The following is a 22,654-nucleotide window of genomic DNA, read 5'->3' as shown; positions in this document are numbered from 1 at the left end:
GTGGGCCTAAGCCGTCAGTCGGACATCCTTAGCACTACCACGGAGGTGGGAGAGGCTCCCGCCACTGCTGCCGTGCTTGCCAGCAATGAGCCCGGTTTCTGGCCGAGTGGCGCTCCCCCTGTGAGAGCACACTGACCACCAGTGGGCAGGTCTTATGTTGAGCATCTGCCCCCTGGTGGTCAGTGCATGTCATAGCGACCAGTTGTTCTGCCGTTCAGTCAATTTGCATATTAGCCTTTTATTATATAGGATGACTTATTTAACAAAGCTCCACTCTTCTTCCTGTTAAACTAGCACGCAAATTGTACCATTTAAAAAATGCAAATGACACAAAGCAACAAATGAACTAACAAAACAAACTCAAAGACACAGACAACAGTATGGTGGTTACCAGAGGAAGAGGGGGGAATGAAGAGTGTAAAGGCAGTCAAATATAAAGTGATGGAAGGCAACTAGACTTTGGTTGAACACACAATGCAACAATATACAAATGACTTATTAAGAAACTGGACAACTCAAACTTATATAATGTTAGTAACCAAAGTTACCCCAATAAATTTAATTTTTCAAAAAGCCAATGAAGTAAGTTCAATTAGCTAAAGATAGTAGAATGCAATTATGATCATTAGGTAGAAACCAACTACTAGACATATAAGCAGTTAAATACGTTCTTATGGGCCTGAGAGGATACGGGGCAGAAAACATTTGGAGATTACTTTTTTTGAATTCATCTTCCTTTAATTGCATATTACAATAAGCCCCATAATAAAAAAGCTTTTTTAATTTCCAATTGTTCTAGATTTGTATGAGCATCTGATTTGCAGTCTTAATAGGGCTCCATAGCTTAACAGGTATAGTTCAGGGATGGCTCCAGAACAATGGAAACAAACTTTTCTAAAATATTAATGGAAATCAACATAATGCACTCTAAATACTTACTAGGTGTACCAATTAATAATGTGGATTTTTTTCAATAGATGGAGTTATACATATATATTGATAGATATGCGATTTGAAATGTATGCTATTTTGTTGTATTGACAGCAAGCTTAAAAACTTCATATGTCAAATTTGCTGAAGGTGTTAACATCATAGATATTTTTACTCTTAAAAAACGTCAAATTTTGTGCCAAAAAAAGGGCATTTGTGGGAAGTTTTAATTCATTATTTTGAAGAAAAAGTTATCGTATACTTTGGGAAGCTTATGGTGAACATGCTCCATCTCAAGACACTTGTGAACACTGGTTTAAATGCTTTAAAAGTGATGATTTCAATGTGAAAGACAAAGAACGTCCAGGTCAACCGAAAAAGGTTGAAGACCAACAATTACAAGCATTATTGGATGAAGATGCATGTCAAACTCAAAAACAACTTGCAGAAAGATTAAACGTTGCTCAGCAAACAATTTCCGATCGTTTACAAGCAATGGGAAAGATTTTAAAGAAAGGAAAGTGGGTGCCACATCAACTGAATGAAAGACAAGGAAAACCGAAAAGTCATCAGTAAAATGTTGCTTCAACGGCACGAAAGAAAGTCTTTTTTGCATCGAATTGTGACTGGTGATGAAAAGTGGATTTATTTTGAGAATCTCAAACACACAAAATCATGGGTTGAACCAGGTCAATCATCAACATCAACTGCAAGGCCAAATCGCTTCGGAAAGACAATGCTCTGCATTTGGTGGGATCAGGAAGGTGTGATGAATTATGAGCTTCTAAAACCTGTTGAAACCATTAATACTGATCATTACGGACAACAGATAATCAATTTGAACCATGCTTTGATGGTGAAATGACCAGAATGTGCCAGAAGACACGGCAAAGTAATTTTGCTTCATGATGACGCACCATCACACACTTCAAAACCAGTTAAAGACACGTTAAAAGATCTTGCCTAGGAAGTATTAAGCCACCCGCCATATTCACCAGACCTTGCTTCTTCAGATTACCACTTGTTCTGATCGATGGCACACTCACTTTCTGAGCAGCACTTCAAAACGTATGAAGAAGTAGAAAATTGGGTCTCTGAATGGTTTGCCTCAAAATAAGAAAAGTTCTATTGGGACGGTATCCACATATTACCTAAAAGATGGGGGAAATGTGCAGCTAGCGATGGACATTATTTTGAATAAAGCACTTTTGATGTTTCTCTTGAAATTATCATGTTTTCTTTGATTACAAAATCTGCCATTATTAACCGGTACACCTAGTATTTCCCCTGTGTTTCTGCAGTCTGCTTCAGGACATTTTACTTTTACTTTATTTTAATATGTTCTTATTGATTTTTAGAGTGAGAGGAAGGGCAAAGGATAGAGAGCTAGAAACATTGATGAGAAAGTTCATCAATCCACTGCCTCCTGTAAGTCCCCCACAGGGGACCCGGTAATGTGCCTTGACCAGGAAATTGAATCATGACCTCTCGGTTCCTGGGTCAACGCTCAACAGCTGAGCCACATGGGCAGGGCTGCTTCAGGACATTTTAGAAGAAAACATGAACATATATAGAAAGAACTGGCTTCTTAGAGATCAAAGGGCATGGCCAAGACTAAGATGCAGTGAAGTGTAAAATTTAAGGGCCACCAAATTAATGTAAAAAAAATCCATGATGAATAAAATACCAAAATTCTAAAAGACAGGCCCTGGCCAGGTGGCTCAGTTGATTGGAGTGTCCTCATGTACACCAAAAGGCTGCAGATTCGATCCACAGTCAGGGCTTGTACGGGAGGCAAACAATGTTTTTCACACTGATGTTTCTTCTTCTTCCTTCCTCCTTCCTCCTCTCTCTCTCTCTCTCTCTCTCTCTCGCTCTCTCGCTCTCTCGCTCTCTCTCTCTCTCTGTCTCCGCCCACCCCTAAAAATCAATAACAACATATCCTCTGGTGAGGACTAAAAAAGAAAATTCTAAAATACAGGATATCAGCCTGCACTGGCATGACGTAACCTCAAGAGTGAATCCCTTTCTCAGTTCACCCTAGGCCTGGCCCACAGATCCTGTCTTTAGGGCAAGTGAGTCACTAGTCTGTCCCTGGCAAAAGCCTATGAAACAGTAACCAAAAGTCAGTTATAACAGGATTTGATGCCTATAAAGAGTCTCATAGTAAAGACAATCATGGCATCTAGTTACCTGGCAGATAGGAAGTAACTTGCAGGGGGATGGGATGGGCTGCTAGATAGTCACATGAATAATGATAGAAAACGTAAGTTGTTTTATCTAGAGCAGGGGTGGGTAACCTTTTTTCTGCCAAGGGCCATTTGGATACTTAGAACACCATTTGAGAGCCATATAAAATTACAGTAGGTCCTCGGATTACGCTGGAGATCCGTTTCTAGGGCGCGAAGTAACACGATTTTCACCGTAAGTCGGAACCCACCTACATAAGCACCTATGTCACTCACATGGAACACACACACAGCAGTAACGAAGTGAAATAGTAAAAATAATTTAAAAGAAAGATAACAATTCCTAACCTTTACTTGTGGTAAATAAATAATAACAAACATAAAGCACATGTGTACATACGTCAAAATGACGGAACTTTTTTTTTTATAAATAAATGGGAGATGGCGATGTAACCACGAAACAATGTACGTCGAGTCCGAAGTAACCCGAGGACTGCCCGTATTAACTTAAAAATTAGTCTGCTATATTTGGTTAAACATTTAATTAACTCAGCCCTAATGCCTTGGCAGGGCCAGACCAAATGATTTCACAGGTCTTATATGGCCCAAAGGCCAGATATTCCCCTCCCCTGATCTAAAGGATTGATAAAGAGTAGCTAAAAAGCATCATCCCCTGGTAGAATTATAATTGAAGTTCATAAGTGACTCAAAGAATGAAAAGTAACATAAATGAAGGCAGTATACATTTTCAGAAATACCTATACAGAACACAAATTGGGCATTTATAGTAAGCACTCAATGATTCTATACAAACTAGAGGCCCGGTGCACGAAATTCGTGCATGGAGGGGTGGTTCCCCCAGCTCTGCCTGCACCCTCTGCAATTCGGGACCCCTATACCTTTTTCTTATCTAGCTAACCTCTTCACATTTAAAAAAATTAACTGAAATATCACCTACTCTAGGAAATCCTCTTTGAACAAATGTCTTTACAATCTGTATTAAGTATTTTCATAGTATACCATTCTTTTTGTTTAACAGCTACTTAGAGTGGATGCAATGTGGTTTTCATTCTTGCATCTGAATTTTTTCTTCTTGCTCTTGTAATAGCAAAGCTTATCCAATTTACATTTTCCCTTCAAGGGCTTATATTTGGTTCAGTTTCTCGTTGGCTCCCTGCTTTTTTTCAAGCAATAAATGTGGGTTGTGATAGTAAGCCTCACTTGTCATCAAGCCTGTAGGTCTCTCTATCTGAATATTTCTGTAATACCTATCACTTTAGCATACCAGAGATTGTGTTTATTTATAGAAAATAACAATAAATGTCACCTGATCATTTGATCTTCTAGTAATATTTTATAGCAAGATGTATTATTCTAGTAATTTATTACAAAACTGAGGCGTACAGAAATAAATTACGTTGAACAATAAAGAATGACTCAAATATCAAAGCATATACACTTAGGGCCTCCCTTGTCCTGTGCCTCAGATATCATAGCATAGTACACATGTAACTCAGCTTCCCTTAAAATAGGAAGGGATGCCATACTCATGAAGCAGCTGATTTTTATTTAAGGGCCTCACTTGTTCTGCACCTTTACAGAGGGGTGAGTAGGTGCTGAGGGAATTTGAGGAAACCCAGACAGAATTCTCCTAAAAGATTTTGCTAAGCTGGCCACCAGGACCGCTGGGCATTTGTCCAATTAAAACCCGGACACACAGCAATACCAAAGGCACTGGTCTCCTACTGCTAATGCGTGGGGATCAAACCCCAGCATGCAGGAACTCACCCCCGTAGTCAGGACCAGGCCCCTGGGTAGACCTGGGCTGGTGCTCCTAACTCTGGGGAGAGGGAGACTTCCCCTGGCTGCAGGCTAGAGGCCCTGGACTCCACACCACACGCCAGAACAGGTCCCTAGTGCAAGTTGGTCAGCAGAGCGGCTTCTTCGCCTGGGATTGCAGGGCAGCTTGGCCAGGCTCTGCCTGGCCTGTTCTCCCCATGATCGTGGGGGTCAGCTCGGCCTGGCCTGTTCACCCAATGATCGCAGGTTAGCTCGGCCTGGCCTGTTCTGTTCTCCCCATGATCGTGAGTCAGCTCGGCTTGGCCTGTTCGCCCCATGATTGCCGGGTGGCTTGGACCCGGGCTCTTCACCCAGTGATCGTGGGGCGGCTCGGCCTGGCCTGTTCGCCCCGTGACCGCAGGGCGGCTTGGACCCAGGCTCTTTGCCCCGTGATTGCAGGGCGGCTGGGCTTGGCCTGTTCGCCCCATGATCACGGGGCGGCTTGGACCCAGGCTCTTCGCCCCGTGATCGCAGGGCGGCTTGGACCCGGGTCCCCATCTCAGCTTGGATCCACCGGTGGCTCTAGGCGCTGCCCCCCCACTCTGTTGCCTGCCCATGTCCCCAACTCCATCGGCCACATAGGGCCTCTGCCTCCGCAGCCTGCATATGCAAATTTACCCGCCATCTTTGCTGGGTTAATTTGCGTATCACTCCTGACTGGCTGTGGGCGTAGCGAAGGTACGATCAATTAGCATTTTTCTCTTTTATTAGTGTAGATGAGGCATTACAATGCTTGATTCACCTGTCACTTGATTTTTTAAAGCTCAGAAGTCTTATGGAAGCAGACAGCCAACACTTTCCCCTACAATTAATCCCAAAGTAGTACAACTAGGGTCTACATTAACATTTACAATGAAAATTTTGTATGGTCATTAATTAACATATATTGCATGTTTTTGTTCCAGACACTGGTCTACTGAGAACTTGATTTTTAAATTATAAGTGAAACAGATACAGAAAATAAATCAAATGAATTATTTTAAGGTAGACACTATCCAGGTCAATAAAATAAAACTTAACCAGCCACTCCAGAAAACTTCCATGCTCCTTATCCCAATTACAAAACCTCTCCCGCGACCATAATTAACCATTACCCTGACTTTCATAGTAATCACTTCCTATATTTTCTTTTTTTATTATTACAGATATCTCCCATTTTCCCTCTTACCTGCCTTCCTCCCAGCCCCTACCCCCTACCCAGTGTTCACTACACTATTGGCCGTGTCCATGGGCTATGCATAGAAGTATATAAATTCTTTGGTTTATCTTTTCTTGTCCCCCCAACCCCACATTGAGGTATGTCAGTCTGTTCCATGCCTCCATGCTTCAGGTCTTATTTTGTTGGTCAATTCAGTTTGTTCATTATATTCCACAAATAAGATCATGTGCTATTTGTTTTCTTCAGTTTGGCTTATTTCACTTAGCATAATATTTTCTAGGTCCACCCATGCTGTCCCAAAGGGTAACAGATCCCTCTTTTATTTTAAAATATTTTTATTGATTTCAGAGAGGAAGGGAGGAGAGAGAGAGAAACATCAATGATGAGAATCACTGATCAGCTGCCTCCTGCATGCCCACACTAGGAATTGAGCTTGCAACCTGGGCATGTGCCCTGACTGGGAATTGAACCGTGACCTGCTGGTTCATAGGTCGACACTCAGCCAATTAGCCAGATTGGCTAGCACGATCTTTCTTTTTTTAAGGCTACATAGTATTCCACAATGTAAATGTCCCACAACTTTTTTATCCATTCATCTACTGATGGGCACTTGGGCTATTTCCACATCTTAGCTATTGTAAATAACGCTGCTATGAACATAGGGGTGCACATATTCTTTCTGAATTGGTATTTTGGGGTTTTTAGGATATATTCCCAGAAGTGGGATTGCTGGGTCAAATGGAAGTTCCATTTTTAGTTTTTTGAGAAAATTCCATACTGTTTTCCATAGTGGCTGCACTCCTCTGCATTCCCACCAGCAGTGAACTAGTGTCCCCTTTTCTTCACATTCCCACCAGCACTTGTTGATTTTTTTGATGATAGCCATTCTGATAGGTGTGAGGTGATATCTCATTGTGGTTTTAATTTGCATTTCTCTGATGATTAGTGACTGAGCATCTGTGGTTTTCTTTTTAAGAGTTTTGTCACCCAAACGTGCATCCCTACACAGTTGTTTCAAGTTGATGTCTTGAATCTCTCTTAATCTATTGCTCCTTTCTCCATCCCTGTCATTTTCTTTCCATTTTTCTTTGTAGGAATCTTGGCCCTTTGACATGTTGAGTTTCCCCAAGTCTGGATTTTGTTAAATACATACCCGTGATGCATTTCAACATGTTCTTCTGTATCTCTTGCAAATAGGCAGCTCAATCCAGAAGGCTGGGTCAAATTCAAGATTGATTTCTTTGGCATTTCTATAGGTAATGTCTTATTGTCTTTGCAATCTTAGCAGCTATTGCTGTTTAATAACCCATCCATTCAGTAAGGACTGCAAAATGAATATATTCTGCCACTTCTTTTTCAATGATTAGTTGAAATATTAATACATAGAAACATTTCCCTTTGTCTATTTGGTTATCTAGTAGTATAGTTCATATAAGGAAAAATAAATACTTAATTCTTTCGCTCTATTTTCTAGTTTTGAAAAAAAAATAAAACTAATTTCTTATTCTTTTAAGGTGACCAATTTCCCAAGTATTATTAAGAACTTTTAAATTGAACATATTTAATATGTTCTTACAATAATCACTGTTGAGGCTCAAATTATTGCATCTTTGGCCACTGGGAACCTCTTCAAGATGGTTCCTGAGCCCTTTTGACATTACTCTAATAGTCTTTGTTAGCTTCCTTGCTATCTTCCTCCAGACCTGCAATTAGTAATTTCTTCACATAATTTTTTACTTTTTTAAAAGTGAGAAATGTTATTTCAAGACCAAAAACTTAGTGCTAAGAATACTCACTGTAGGCCTTTTCAGTGAACAAAGCTAGGAAATATATAAATATATTTAAAGATAAAACCTCAAGTTTATACTGATACTTTTAATTCAAACTTGAGACCATAAAAGCTTTTACTTGGACTTTTTATTACATCTGTAATACTTTTCTTCCATACATAGACTCCTGATTTGCAAGGACACAGGATAAAATTAGAATATCCAATACTCACTCATTTGTCTTAGCCGACATTACAGTCTCACAATAACAATCTGAATATCTAGATAAAAGTACCCGAAATGTGATTATTGAGAGCATTAAAAAATGCTTGGTACATGGTCTCTCAATTCTCCCATTAAAAAATATCTATACTTTATTCACATTGTCCAAACATAATGCCATTATATAGAATATTCTCAAACTCCAAGCCCTCATTTTGTCTTAATTCTACAGGTAAATATATGTATTTAATGCTTACTCATTAGGTTTTATGTTGATGTCATTAATTATTTTAGAAGTCTAAAAGTCAAAACTCATTCTCTAATACACTGTTGACCATTAATACAACTTCCTGTGATGGCAGAAATATTCTCTATCTGTGCTTTTCAATACTGTAGCCACCAGCTACTTGGCATGTTGTTAGTGTGACTGAGCAATTGAAGGTTTATTTAGGTATAATTAATTTCAAATTAAATTGTCACATGTAGCTAGTGATTACCTTGCTTGACAACATAGCTTAAGTAGATTCTTCAGGAGGTGCTCATGTGAATAATATTCTCTTAATTGTTATATATACTGCCCATTAGGCATGAAAATCAGTTTGGTTGAATATAAAATCTTTGGTTCACACATTCTTTCATTATCTCAAATGTTACTCCAAAATGAAGCACTGCTGTAAATTTTGATGATTACTTTATTTCTTTTATAGTCCATAGGCTCTTTTACATAGATAATCAAAGGACTTTCTAGTTCTTTAAGGTCCAGCCATTTCTTAAAAATATATTTTTATTGATTTCAGAGAGGAAGGGAGGGGGAGAGATAGAAACATCAATGATGAGAATCATTGATGGGCTGTTTCCTGCACTTCCCCCCACCATCGCCCCAAATGGGGATCTAACCTGCAACCTGGGCATGTGCCCTTGACTAGAATCGAGCCCAAGACCCTTCAGTTTGCAGGCCGATGCTCTATCCACTGAGCCAAACCAGCTAGGGCAAGTAAAACCACTTTACTAGAATATCCTGGTGTTGGTCGTTCTGAGTAAACAGTATGCAGAGTGGTATTTCAGTAGGTAATTTTAAAGCTTTTTTAATTTCAGGAAAGTCTTCTGAATTATAGTTTTCAGTATTTATTATTTTCCTTTACTTTGGTTTTCTTCTTCAGGGACTTGTGTTTGATCTCCTTTACCTAACTTTAGCATGTCACTTTTGAATCTTTATATTCATTTTCTTCACCTTATTTTTTTTTCAATTTTTTTATTAAGGTATTATATGTGTACATATCTTACCATTGCCCCCCCACCCCACTCCCATATATGCCCTCACCCCCCAGAGTTTTGCATCCATTGGTTATACTTATATGCATGCATACAAGTCCTTTGATTGATCTCTTATCTCCCCCGCCTCTCCCTAACCTTCCCGCAGTAATTTGACAGTCTGTTTGATGCTTTACTGTCTCTGTATCTATCTTTTTGTTCAAGTTTATAATGTTCTTTATTATCCATAAATGAGTGAGATCATGTGGTATTTTTCTTTCATTGACTGACTTATTTCACTTAACATAATGTTCTCCAATTCCATCCAGGTTGCTGCAAATGATGAGAATTCCTTCTTTTTTTGGCAGCATAGTCATTTTCTTCACTTTAGATTTCCACCTTTTTTAACATCTTTCTCTTAAAGCATTATCTGTTGTATATATTTTGTCATGGTCTTTACAGTTTAGTCTTCATTACTGAAATGACTTTCTTCCATTTCTGTCACCTCATCTGAGTTTTTCAGATTCTGATTTTTTATTCTTTAATAATCTTATTAATGTCTTTAGCTCATCCTGAAATACAGGGTGTCCCAAAAATGTATACACACTTTAACAACTGATAGCTCAATTTATTTATTTATCTATCTATCTATCTATCTATCTATCTATCTATTTATTTAAACCCTCACCTGAGGAGTGAAGATATTTTTCCCATTGATTTTCTAGAGTAGAAGGGAGGGGGGAGGGGAAGAGAGAGAGAGGAAAAAAATCAATGTGACAGAGACACATCAATTGGCTACCTCCCACACACGCCCCAATCAGGGGTGGGGATTGGACCTGCAAGCCAGGTATGTGCCAGTGACCAGGAATAGAACCCACGACCCTCCAGTGCACAGTCCCACACTCCAACCACTGAGCCACACTGGTCAGGCAGAAAATAAAATGTATTTTAGTAAACACTGCTTTTCTAATTATTCAAAGTGTATGTGTACCTTTTTTGGGACACCTCATAGTTGTTAATTTACTTTTAGTTTGTTTACTTCTGTTTAGTGAGCACATTTCTGACATGCTTTTAGTGTCTATAAGGATTATTTTTTTTTCTTAAAACATCTTTGCACAGGATTTGATCTTAGCACTTTTCATATATATATATATATTTTTTTTTCTATTGATTTCAGAGAGGAAGGGTGAGAGAGAGATAGAAACATCAATGATGAGAATCATTGATTGGCTGCCTCTTGCACACACCCCCACTGGGATAGAGCCTGCAACCTGGGTATGTGCCCTTGACCGGAATCGAACCTGGGACCCTTTAGTCCGCAGGTCAACACTCTATCCACTGAGCCAAATCAGCTAGGGCTGTTCATTTTTATGTGATATTATTTTTCATAAACTTTAGAATGAGGCAGAGTATAGGAAAGCTTTTCTAATGTCATAGGGCTCTTTAGCTGTTGTTTTCATGTAATATTAAAAAAATGAGAGTTAAGAGCCAAACTGCTTCAAGACCTTCAGTCCCATTACCATGTACCCAAAACACTCATCTAGTGTTGAACAGGTAAAATCCCTTCCTAATCTTAGCTGCTCCTTCCAAATTGGCCGCCCCTCTTTCCAGTGAATTCTTATTAGCTCTTTTGGAGTCCTTCTGTTCTTAGGTCCATTAGACAACATCCCCAATGCTTCTTTCTGTCTTCTTGCTCCCACATAAACCCTGATAGCATGCAGGTCTTGTGATGGGTGGTTTGTCACTACCTGTTTACATTTTGTGGTTCATGGGGATAACTTGTCATCTAGTTTTGTTGTATTATCCATGGGTTTTGGTTTGCTATTTCAATTTTTACTGGGGGACTCAGATTGAAAAGCTATGCTATTGTTGCCACGACCTTCCCAGAGTTCTGCTAAGAATTTTAAATTATATTATCTCATTGGAATTCCATAACCACTTCATAAATTGGTACTACCAGTACCAATAAGCTCATTGATAAGAAAAGTTCAATAACCTGTCCAAAATTACATGGCTAGTTAAGTTGTAAAACCAAGATTCTAACCCAGATCTCTTAAATTCTAGCACCTATATTCTTTATAACATTCATGGGAAAATGATTCATTGTATAGAAATGTATTTTATAGCAAACTTATCAGGAGTTAATTCTGTGAAGTGTGAACACACTTCTACCTTAATTCCTGTATAATAAAACTCAACTGGAAGTTTGAGAAACTAGTCCAAGTCCTTTAAATTTTCAGCAGGGTAGCAAAGAGATAGCTACAAAATCAGATCAAAGCCAAAGTTGCAAAAAAAGCACAAACAAAAAACAACCAAACAAACATTGAAACCCTGGCTCTCTCAAATCTTATGGATTCTTCAACTATAGAAGATATTTTATTAAGTAGGTTAAACAAATGTAATTATGGAAATGAAAGTAATCCTATCTAACCACTATAACTATTATGTGCATATTCCATGAATAGGAAAAGAAGCTTCCAAAGTAAGCAACCACTAATAACCTACCTGGCCTGCCTTGTGTAGGTGAAGATACAAATAGAGGCTGTATAGCCTTCTGTGAGGAAACTGAAGTGGTACTACTAGCTTGATTAGCTGCTGCACAGTTAGATAAGACTGGAACTGGAACATTATTGGCACAGGAAGCTGTAATTGCTGCAGAATTTACCATCACCTGTAAGTGTGAAAGAAAGTTTAGAATTCTAAGTTCCGCTTCCCAAACACTATTAGTCTCCTATCTGATCCTACATTTTAGGAAATAGTATTTTTTATTATATATCTCTATTTATTTGGGTCTTTAATTTCTCTTGGCAACATGTTGTCACTTCTAGCATACAAATTTTCCAGTTATATGTTAGATATATCCTTAAATATTTTGCATTTTTTTTTGCTTTTTAAATCTTTATTGTTGAAAGTATTACAGATGTTTCAACTTTTCCCCCCATTGACCCCCACCATCTCGCTCCAGTATTTTGATAAGTAAAACACAGAGGAGTCAATCTTTATGTAAACCCTGTATAGGCAGGTTAAGTTATTTCTCTTAGAAGACCCCAGATTACTTTGAGAACTTTAATTTTTAATGTATTATTTTTTCTAAAAAGGTAATACATTAATATGATTCAAAAATCAAGTATAACATTGTATAACAATGATATTTCCTTCCAATCCCTATACTCCATCTGCCTTGTTCCCTTATGCCCAAGCAGGTGACTTCTGTGTTTCCTGCATATTGTACAGAGATTTATACATAATTCTTTAAACACAAAAGGTGCTTGGATTTTTTTTAAACTTTCTGAGACTACAAATTATATTTTTGATTAGGCCACAGCACCCAATATAGGGCTGTGCACAGAGAGGTGTTCAATAAATATTAACAGACTCCTCTTTTGAATACACTGTCCTCACTGCAGTCTCCATTTCCTTGCTACCCACTGAAGTGTGGCTGCTACCCCCTCTGGTCCTCATAAACTGTATTTGAAGTCACCAGTGGACTCCATGGCAAAAAAATCCTAGTAGACTCTTTTTAGTCCTTAATGTTCCTTGATCTCGGGAATAACTGACACCTTGAAACAGTCTCTTCCTGGGTTTCCCAAATATACTCTCCTATTCCCCTGCCCCTGGCTTTTGCTTCTCTACCCATTTCCTAAAATTTGGTGATCCACAGGCTCTGTTCTAGATGCTCTTATCAATCTTCCTTTTCCCAGGATTATCTTATTCACTCTTATGGTTTTAGCTACCATTTTGATACCAACTCCCCATTCTACAGGAGAGCTTTACATTTAAGTGTCAGTGTATGACATTGACTTGACACATAATTTATATTAACTCACTCATTATAAGAGGATAAGAGTAGTCTAATGCTAGCACATAGAACAGTGACTGGAACATAGTAGATGCTCAATTAATTGAATGAATTTACCAATCACTATGCAAGGCACCACAAGGTATAATACTTAAAATAGGAATATAAGCAGCTTCTTTGAAATATGATGAGTGAAGAGAATAAAAAGAAAAAAATTCGTTTTCCTCCATTCAGATCACTGCAACTGACTCCTTAATAACACAATAAAGATTACCTCCTGGGGGTAGTTGCATGAGGTAACTGTGTCCTGAGGAGACATAGAACATGGTCCTCTGTCCTGAAGAGACTTTAGTGAATACAGAAATACAGTTAAGAGCAAATCAAGAAACCAAATAACATATCAATAAAATATCTGCTTTGTTTCAACATCTTCTAAAATAAAGGTGATCTGTTCTGAAAATATTCAAATTTGGAAGTGACTAATAAGATAATGCTCCAATCCACACCCTCTCCTCCATGCCTGCTGCTATTGTCCTGATGATGAGGTCTTTGGTCCCCCTTGAATTGATCCACTTTATCAGCAGTCCTCAGTAAACTCAGGGCTGGATCCTAGAGGCAGAGCTCAGCAGTTTGTAACCCTAATCTTCAGCAGCTTACTGGGGGGGAGGGGTAGGAGGGAGACAGAGAGTGAGAGACAGAGATTGAGATTTCAACACATAAAAAATGTAATGACAAGGAAGCAAAGAGAATTTGTATCAGATGAGTAGTATAGAGTATTTTGAGTATTTCATGGTGGTAAGGTGTTCCCTGAGTTTTGGAGCTCAGAAAGGATTCCTGATAGTGGCTCTTGCATGGTGTGAATGCTTTTGATTGATTTGGAAGGGGGAGTGATGTTAGGACCAGGTTCCTTTAATACTTTCAAAGAGCTGCTTGAAAATCACTTCCTCCCCTCACCAAAGACAGTAAAAAAAAAAAAAAAAAAGATAATGTTCCCAAAAGTATCACTCTAATGCCAGTGCCTGATTTAGGTAACTGTTCTATTTCCTATCTACATCCAACTCTAGTCCCAATGCAAACACTAAAATATAACAGAGGATTGTAATTTAAACACTTTCTTAGTGGCCTTTCTTGACTTAAAAGTTTCAAAATCAGTAAGTCCAACAATGGTTTTGCTAAAAGAAAGCATTCCATCTAAAGATGTAGTTTGGGACAAAGGTGGATAATTGGCTGGTCAGCTGCATCCTATCTAAGCAGGATATAGTATAATCCAAACACCACTCCCTCTGTCTCAAGACTATCTTTGTGAAAGCAAAAATGATTTTAAAAGGCTCAGAGTTATGCATGACAGACTGTAATGACAGCAAAAAAAAACAAGCAAGAAAACCAGTAGCAAAAATTGGTAATAATGATAAGAACAGAGGGAATCAGGGGAAGTAATCACAGAAACAGCAGGAACCATACGAGCCCAATTTAACATGGACTTAAGATTGCATGTTTCTAAATTTTGTGTTCAAGTATAGCCAAAAGATCTGCCAAAAAGCAAACTTTAGCCCTGACTCAGAGTGCCCAGTGTGAATGCTAAACAATTCTAGAGAAGGACTTAGTTGAGAGATGAACATGAAAATAAGAAATAGGAATAAATATTTATGGTTTCTTAGAAGGCTCTATGCCTGGAAATCTTTAAGTCTTACATTTGTCCTCTCTCCTCAGAATACTGTGAGAAAATTACTTAGAAACTTGCTATGCATTTGGTGACTGGAGGGTGGGAATGGAACAAAACACGAAAAGATTGAAAGCTATTGGGATTCATGATAAAATAAGTTAAGAAGAAAAGGGAACAAGTGAAATTAAAGGGCCATCTCTGACGGTCAAATTTTTACTTGCTTTTTTAGTTGGGTGACTATTTCAAAAAATGGTATCAAAAGCATGTGATATGAGAATAGTAATAAAAGAATGAAGGGATAAGTATTTCTCTAGAAGGGGCAAAGTAAATGAAGGAAAAATAGGGGAGAGAATTATATATGTTTTCTTTACCTTCCTAAGAGTACATGAAGCTACCTACGTTAAATTAATCAGATTTAGGGAATAGAGGGTAGTCACTCAAGTTCTTTACAAATATTCCAGTTTTCCCCCTGGGTACATGGCAGGTTGCTCTTCCTGGTCTCATCTAACGTTAAGTATGGCTATGAGACATGCTTGGCCAATGAAATATGAGCAGAAATATTAAAAGCCAGTGTTCAATTATCCTATTTTTAGCCTGCCCCAAGGTGACTGAAAGCTCATGTCTATCAGCCTGAGTCCCTGCATGACCATGATGAACAAAAGCTTGCATTGGACATATAACATTAGGGATAGCAACTGTCCTCTGTTAAGCTGTTCAAATTGGGGGGGGGGGTTGTTACTGCAGTCTAACCTAGCTATAATTTGTAACTAGAAGTAAGGTGTTGTTCTAAGAAGAACCTAATTTAGGATGGAGATTATGAATTTGTAAGCTCTTAATGGAAGAGGCAACTACTTCAACCCCAACTGTAGAAGATAAAATTGATAAATGCTTTGAACAACAAAGAGCAGTTAAAACTCAGCCTTAAAGCAAGAATCACATTGTTGTTAAAAACTAACTGCATTAAGATATGTCAAAGCAAGAGTCCAACTAAGGATATAACACCCAGTGAATACTTGCACGTGGACAAAGTGGCTCATGGAAAAGCATCCAAAGATATGGCTCTTCCATCAACACCTGATAAGCTCATGATACTCAAGTAGAGAGAAACATAGAGATAAGAAAGCAAAGCGCTATAGCAAATCTAAGTAGTATATCTATTATTAAAAAGAACTGTCAGTAGGAATATTGACACATGAAACTAATAGGAATCAGACAGAGGTAGCGTAATTAATCACACAGCCAGAGAAACCGTGAGCAGAACTAAACCCATCCAACTGAGATAAAATGACCCTTGGACCCCCACTTTTCTATGAGTAAAAAGCAGGCTGAGAAAGTTGCTCAGCTGCCAAGGATTATTCTTCAATGCCTACTTCAAATATGGTCAAAGACAGAAGGGACTTTGAGTAACCAAGAGTCCCAGAAAACAATGAACCAGTCCCCTCCAGAGAAGAGTCCCCATGCCTAGGTTGGGGGCCCTCACAATGTCTGTCTATCATGATGTCAGAATTGCTACAGGCAAGTAACTGTGTCTCTCCCATTCCCCCCCACCCCGAGTGGGAATTTTTACTGCAATTTTTTCAGTGCCTGTTCCACCACTACAAATTGGATTTGTGGGGGTAAACAACTTTGTATCTTTGACTTTAGGCTTCCAGGTCAAGAAGAGTCATATCTGGACCCAATACAAAGAGTACCGCAGATTTCCCAGAAACCTTGGGCAATAAGTTTAATTACACTGGATGGAATTTTTCGGTTGTCTCCCCTGAGGAGGAAGCAAGTATTCTGCCTGTGGGAGGAGTTTGAGTTGCATGCTACACTACTTAGTGCTGTTAAAGTATTTCCAACTTTTTTACTTCCAGGCACAGAAAAGTTAGATTATTTAATAGGACATGCTATGGCCAATGAAAAAGAAATGGAAAAGGAAGTGACACATGCCATCTCTAGTGCACCATTCACTAGCTTTTGTTTCCTGCCTTGGCAATCATGGATGGAGCTTCCATCAGCCTGAGTCCCTGAGCAGGGCCCTCCTGCTGCATATGTAGCATACCCAAAGCAAACTTATTTATGGTCCATTCTTACTGTTAGAAAAATAGTAGTAAATTCCTCTAAAAATTATCACTGCCAATGTTTGAACTTCCTCATGTATCAACGCATATTAGAAATATCTTTAAATAGACTATTTTCAGAAAGGGGCGTGATCTTGGATGAGTTACTCAATTTCTGGGTCTCAATTTCTTCATCTACAAAATGGAAATGATACCCTGATTACCTCATATGATTGTTCGGATTTAAATACACTTATATGGATAGTTCTTAGAATAGGGCCCTAGTACACAGTCAGAGTACCTACCAAGTTTGCTGTAGATTCAGTTGTGCTATAAACATCTGAAGTTTCATAGTCTGGTTCTAGAGGATATTGCCAAAGTAAAGTCAAAAGTGAGCATTATTTAATAGTTTGAAATTTTATAAACAATAATAAATATCATAGATTCTACCTATATCTCACTGACCTGAAGGATAAATATATTCTTCATTATATCCCCCTAGAAAAAAAGACAGAAGAGTATGTTTGTATGTTTATGTAGAGCTTTTAGCTCAGCACAGCCAGATAGTCAGCACTTGCTTTCTTCTCAAGTTTTGTGGATATGTAGGTTCAAAACTAAACATATACATCCTTGCACCAAGTGATTTGAGCTTTTGTACTAGTGAAAAGATACTGAAGCCAGAGATTGGCTGTAAACAGTATGAATTTCTCCTCTGAAAATTCCCTTAGTTTTTAAAGTTCAGGTAGAGGTGAAAAATACAGCTGTGTCCAATTTTCCAGTCAGGCAGTAGACTATGGTGATTAAGTTTACAAGCGTGGAATTAGGGCTAGATTTGAATCTTGATTAATAATACCACTCTTTGTGTCTCCCTTTCTTCACTATAAAACAGGAATAATAGTACCTAGGGGAGTGAAAAGAATATAGCATGATGCTTGACATATAGTAAATGGTGACTATAATTTGAGTATAACCCATAATTTGTTTAGGGGGACATCAATGGGATATATCATGCTTCATTTGTTTTTTAGCCTGTCAGGTAAATAATACATTTAAAATAGGTCTGTTCTCATAGGATGGCTCAGTAGATTGACGTACTTTGCTTTAAGATTGCTATACCAATGAAACACAGAGAATGCCAATCTTCAATTAAACAGTTTTCACTAAATAAAATCCATAGGTCAAAACTGGATTTGATTCTTTTTTTTAATGTTTTTTTTTAATATTCAGAGAGGAAGGGAGAGGGAGAGAGAGATAGAAACATCAATGATGAGAGAGAATCACTGATTGGCTGCCTCCTGCACACCCCACACTGGAGATCAAGCCTGCAACCCAGGCATGTGCCCTTTGACCGGAATCGAACCCAGGACGCTTCAGTCCGCAGGCCAATGCTCTATCCACTGAGCCAAACCAGCTAGGGTGGATTTGATCCTTAAACACGTTACTTATCAAACACACATGCATTAACCCCTCCAAACAGCAGGATTTTACGTGAGAACAAAGATTTGGTTACTCTAAATATGCCACTACAGGTGAGCAATACATCTGAAGATGCCCACCGTGCTAAAGGGAAAGACAAAAGGGTCATGCTGAGTAAAAGAGCAGAGCGTATACATCCTTTACAAGCATGCACATGCACATATAAAATATTCGCAAATTATCCTTGTGCTAGATTTTTTTCCTAGAAATATCTATTTTCTTCTACATAAGAATAAGTAAAAACATATATATCACAGGGAAATAAGGAACTTGACTGGTAAATTGAGTCATTCAGACTGCCTCCTACCTCCTTAATATATCCAACTCCTCCAGAATTGTTTAAGTAGGCATATATGATTTTATAGTAAAATTGAAAAAATAAGCATACCCTGTGCATGGTAAGAGGCACTATAACAACTGTTGAGAGCACATATAGGCACATATATAAGCTTTAAAGTCATAAAAACCCAAATTTAAAACTGATCTCTGCCAGTCACAAAGGACCACATATTACATCTGGACATTTATATAAAATGTCCAGAATAGGCAAATCTATTATGACAGAAAACAGACTAATGGTTCCATAGGGCTAGGGGAGGGGGAAAGGAAATGGAAAGTGGCTGCTAATGGATACAGGATTTCTTTTGGGGGTGATAAAAATGTTCTAAAATTGGTTGTGGTGATGGTTATACAACTCTATAACTATACTAAAAACCACTGAGTTGTGCACTTAAATAGATGAACTGTATGGTATGTAAACTACATCTAAATAAAGCTGCTATAAAAAATTAAATATTTGCCACTTACCAGGTATGTCTTTGGCCATGTCATTTACCCTTCAAACCTCAATTTCCTTATATGTAATATAAGAATACCACATTCCTCAGAGGGATATAGTTTAAGTATTAAATTATAAATATAATTACTTTGTACATAGGATTCAATGAATAGTAATATTTATAGATTAAGTAGACTTCTTGGGCAATGAAGTTATTTCATAGCAGTCTTGTAAAATAATAGCCAGTCTCATGAAAAGCCCAAAGTAGTTATTACAAATCATGAGGACAACATGAATAGTACCTTATTAATAAGGAATAAATGTTTTCCACAGGGAAATATCCCAAATTCAAACTCACTACAGTAAACCCTCAATTTTGCGGACCTCGATTTAATGGACTTCAGATTTAACAGCCAAAATTTCCAGCCCGTATGTCACATGTGAAAATAAACACCCTGTTAATTTTAAAATTATGTTATCTGATTTACTTGTAATTAAATTAATGGGTTATTTTTTGTTATTAATTCATTGTTATTTTTAACAAATTTTAGTGAATAGGCCATATGTTGAAAAAAACACTGCCGTAATTTCGCCAACATAAATAAATATTACTTATCTACAACTATAGACTATATATTTGAATCTAAGAGTCACCACTCATAAACAATGTTTAGTGAATGATTAGCACATAATCACACTATATCGTGTGCAGTAATTGGTTTCATTGTCACGTGGCGAGACTTTCTGCAGCAATTTTAAAGCGTACAGCATATGTGCCAATGTGCATTTGTTTACTCGCAGTGACTGGTGAATGTACACTTTTACTAGACCTATTCAATATAAATTTAAAATTACAGTAATACATATAGAAAACTTTTCTGTGAAATTAAACTTTTCATACATACTTAATTTTAATTACACAAATGTGTCTATATAAGTAAAAACAGGTACACTAATTTGTTAATTTTTTAACATATGCATTCGGAAAAGCTACTTTATTATATAACAGACTTTCAGCTTTAACGGACACCTCCTTGACTGAATTAGTCCGTTATATTGAGGTTTTACTGTATAAACCTATGCAAAGAGCTGAAAATAAGTTATAACAATGTAGAGAGCCTAGAGAAATAGAAGCCTATCCTTCTGAAAAATACCAAGATATCTTTAAAAACCTAACAAACTCTGAGACAAAAACTGATACCTCTTTCAAAACAAGCTAACAGAACAGAGTGAGACCCCCCAAACACTTTAGGTACACTTCATAGCCTTGATATTCTAATGCCACAAGAATCATCTTTAAAAAAACACATTTAACTGTAATTGACTCACCATTATCACACTGGCCATTGCCCTCTTCTGAACTCAAAGTGTGTTTGCCTGAGCTATGTCCGCGGCTTGCAACACAGTATGTCGGAGTAGGAGGAACCATTGTAGAGGGCCTTCCATGATTCTGTACCAGAGACACACACACATACATGCAGTTCTCCCTCTTAATTCTAATGTGCTTTAGAATTAAGTGTGAGGCAATAGTGATTAAGAAAACAGAAAATATTACATGATCTCACTCATTTGTGGATAATAAAGAACATTATAAACTGATGAACAAAAAGATAGATACAGAGGCAGTAAAGCATCAAACAGACTGTCAAGTTACAGCGGGAAGGTTAGGGAGAGGTGGGGGAGATAAGAGATCAACCGAAGAACTTGTATGCATGCACATAAGCATAACCAATGTACGCAAAACACTGGGGTGTGAGGGCATGTATGGGAGTGGGGTGGGGGGGCAATGGTAAGATATGTACATATATAATACCTTAATAAAAAATGGGGAAAAAAGGCTAAATACAGAATACAAAAAAAAAAAAAGAAAACAAAATATTAGCCCATACTATATAGGCACGATTATTTGTCCATCTCTACCTGCTTCTCTAAGACTAAAAAAAAAGTTCTCTTCTCCTTAAAAGTGCTAAGATGAAGTTAGGTTTTTCAAGAAGGGCTTTATTTGCTTATTTGTACAAAAAGCTAAAATTTATCTATATGCCTTTACTTAAAAAAGAGAAAAGTAAATAGCTTTTTGAGTAAATTTTTAAACTACTTACAGGTAAAGTTGGATAAGCAGTCTCATCCCCTTCTTCAATTTCATAAAAAGTAATGGTTTCTTCCAAGCCCCTGGGCATCTGTCCATTTTCTGGGGCAAAGCTATATTGGCACTCCTTATTCACACAATGCATCTGGCGGTGACTACGTCTAAAGGAACTTAAGTGGTTCAGAGAATGAAAGGGGAAAAATATAGTAGTAACTTGTTTCTAATTTCTAAATAACAGTTCAAACATCTCAATGTTGAGACAATTTAGTCCATACATTTGTTGCTCAGCAATGAAGACAAACTTACCCATTTTCTCTGACTTTTGACACTTAAAATTTACTTACCGAGCTCTATAGGAGAAGTTATCATAGCTCTGGCAGCACTTTTTCCCTGGGCCAGGGTAAAAACCAACTTTAGGGTCCACCATGTTAGGCCTGTTTATAAAGCGAGATGAATCCCTAAGAATAAGGGGAAAGGAAAACAGAATTCCTTATTCGCTAGTGTCTGAGTGGTCAGTCTTTGTAGTTAAATAGAATTAACACATCTTTATAAAAACATCCACAAACAAAGAGCTTTGCTCCTCTTACTACTGGCATTAGGCCTAATCATTATTCACGGATATAGGGCCATATACATGACATTCATATCTTGATGGCATTCTATCTTCTAGCATTTCTTCAACTGCTCCATATTTCCCTAAACTGTGAGAATATGAATCTTCCAATGAATTCATTTGACAAGAATTTAAGTATACTCAAGTTTCATCCTCTATGCTCTCTGTGTAGACAGAAATTGTAAGAAATCTAAACTCTTTAGATATTTCTAAATTCTACTGTAATTCTGTCCAGGAATTATTTCCAATATCTAAACAGAGATGAACATTATCTTGAAAGTTGGTTAAGCCTTACCTGGGCATCCCATATCCCCGACCTTGTCTCTGAGATGAATGTTGAGGATAAAAATGTTCATTAGCCATAAAATTGCCAGCTGTCTGTGCGTAGTGCATTGGAGGGTCATGCCCATAATGCATACTATTCTGAAGCCTGGGTGGGGGTAGGGGATCTCCCCTGCTGTAGGCCATAGACATATACATCTCTTTCCCTCTAACTTTCCTGAACATCTTCTTGTGTTGCTTCATGTCCATCTCCGACATAACTTTCAGGCAAACAAAGAAGTAGCAAATAAGCTTCATAACCAAAGCAAAATATCCAGTGTCTCCCCACCACACACACAAATAACTAAAACTTTCAAATGTTTTCTTAGGAACAAACAAGCAAAAAAAAAAAAATACAGGGAGGGAATTTTTGTATTTTTTAAGGATGTACTAGATAATCTATTTGGAAGGGCAAAACCGGTAGGTATTTCTGTATCAATGGACATCACAGCACTATCTTTAGGATAGGCAGCTTTGATCATCAAAACAGAGAGTTAATGCCTATTAATATCTCTGG

At 37.8% G+C, this 22,654-nt stretch overlaps 1 protein-coding gene across 1 annotated transcript in view; it reads right to left on the bottom strand.

Moving 5' to 3' along the window:
* ALG13 (ALG13 UDP-N-acetylglucosaminyltransferase subunit) overlaps positions 1 to 22,654 on the bottom strand; it is an 86,521-nt gene that overhangs the window by 16,425 nt on the left and 47,442 nt on the right. Inside the window, 8 exon segments of the mRNA XM_079765132.1 lie at positions 11,865 to 12,030; positions 13,433 to 13,504; positions 17,169 to 17,224; positions 17,329 to 17,361; positions 20,447 to 20,567; positions 21,217 to 21,373; positions 21,548 to 21,661; positions 22,112 to 22,358. Coding sequence (XP_079621258.1) covers positions 11,865 to 12,030; positions 13,433 to 13,504; positions 17,169 to 17,224; positions 17,329 to 17,361; positions 20,447 to 20,567; positions 21,217 to 21,373; positions 21,548 to 21,661; positions 22,112 to 22,358 — 966 coding nt within the window.

This window comes from Cnephaeus nilssonii, assembly GCF_951640355.1.
Source record: "Cnephaeus nilssonii genome assembly, chromosome: X".
NCBI lineage: Eukaryota > Metazoa > Chordata > Mammalia > Chiroptera > Vespertilionidae > Cnephaeus > Cnephaeus nilssonii.
The sequence above is the reverse complement of the archived record's forward strand: the minus strand, read 5'-3'. Positions and strand labels throughout refer to the sequence as shown.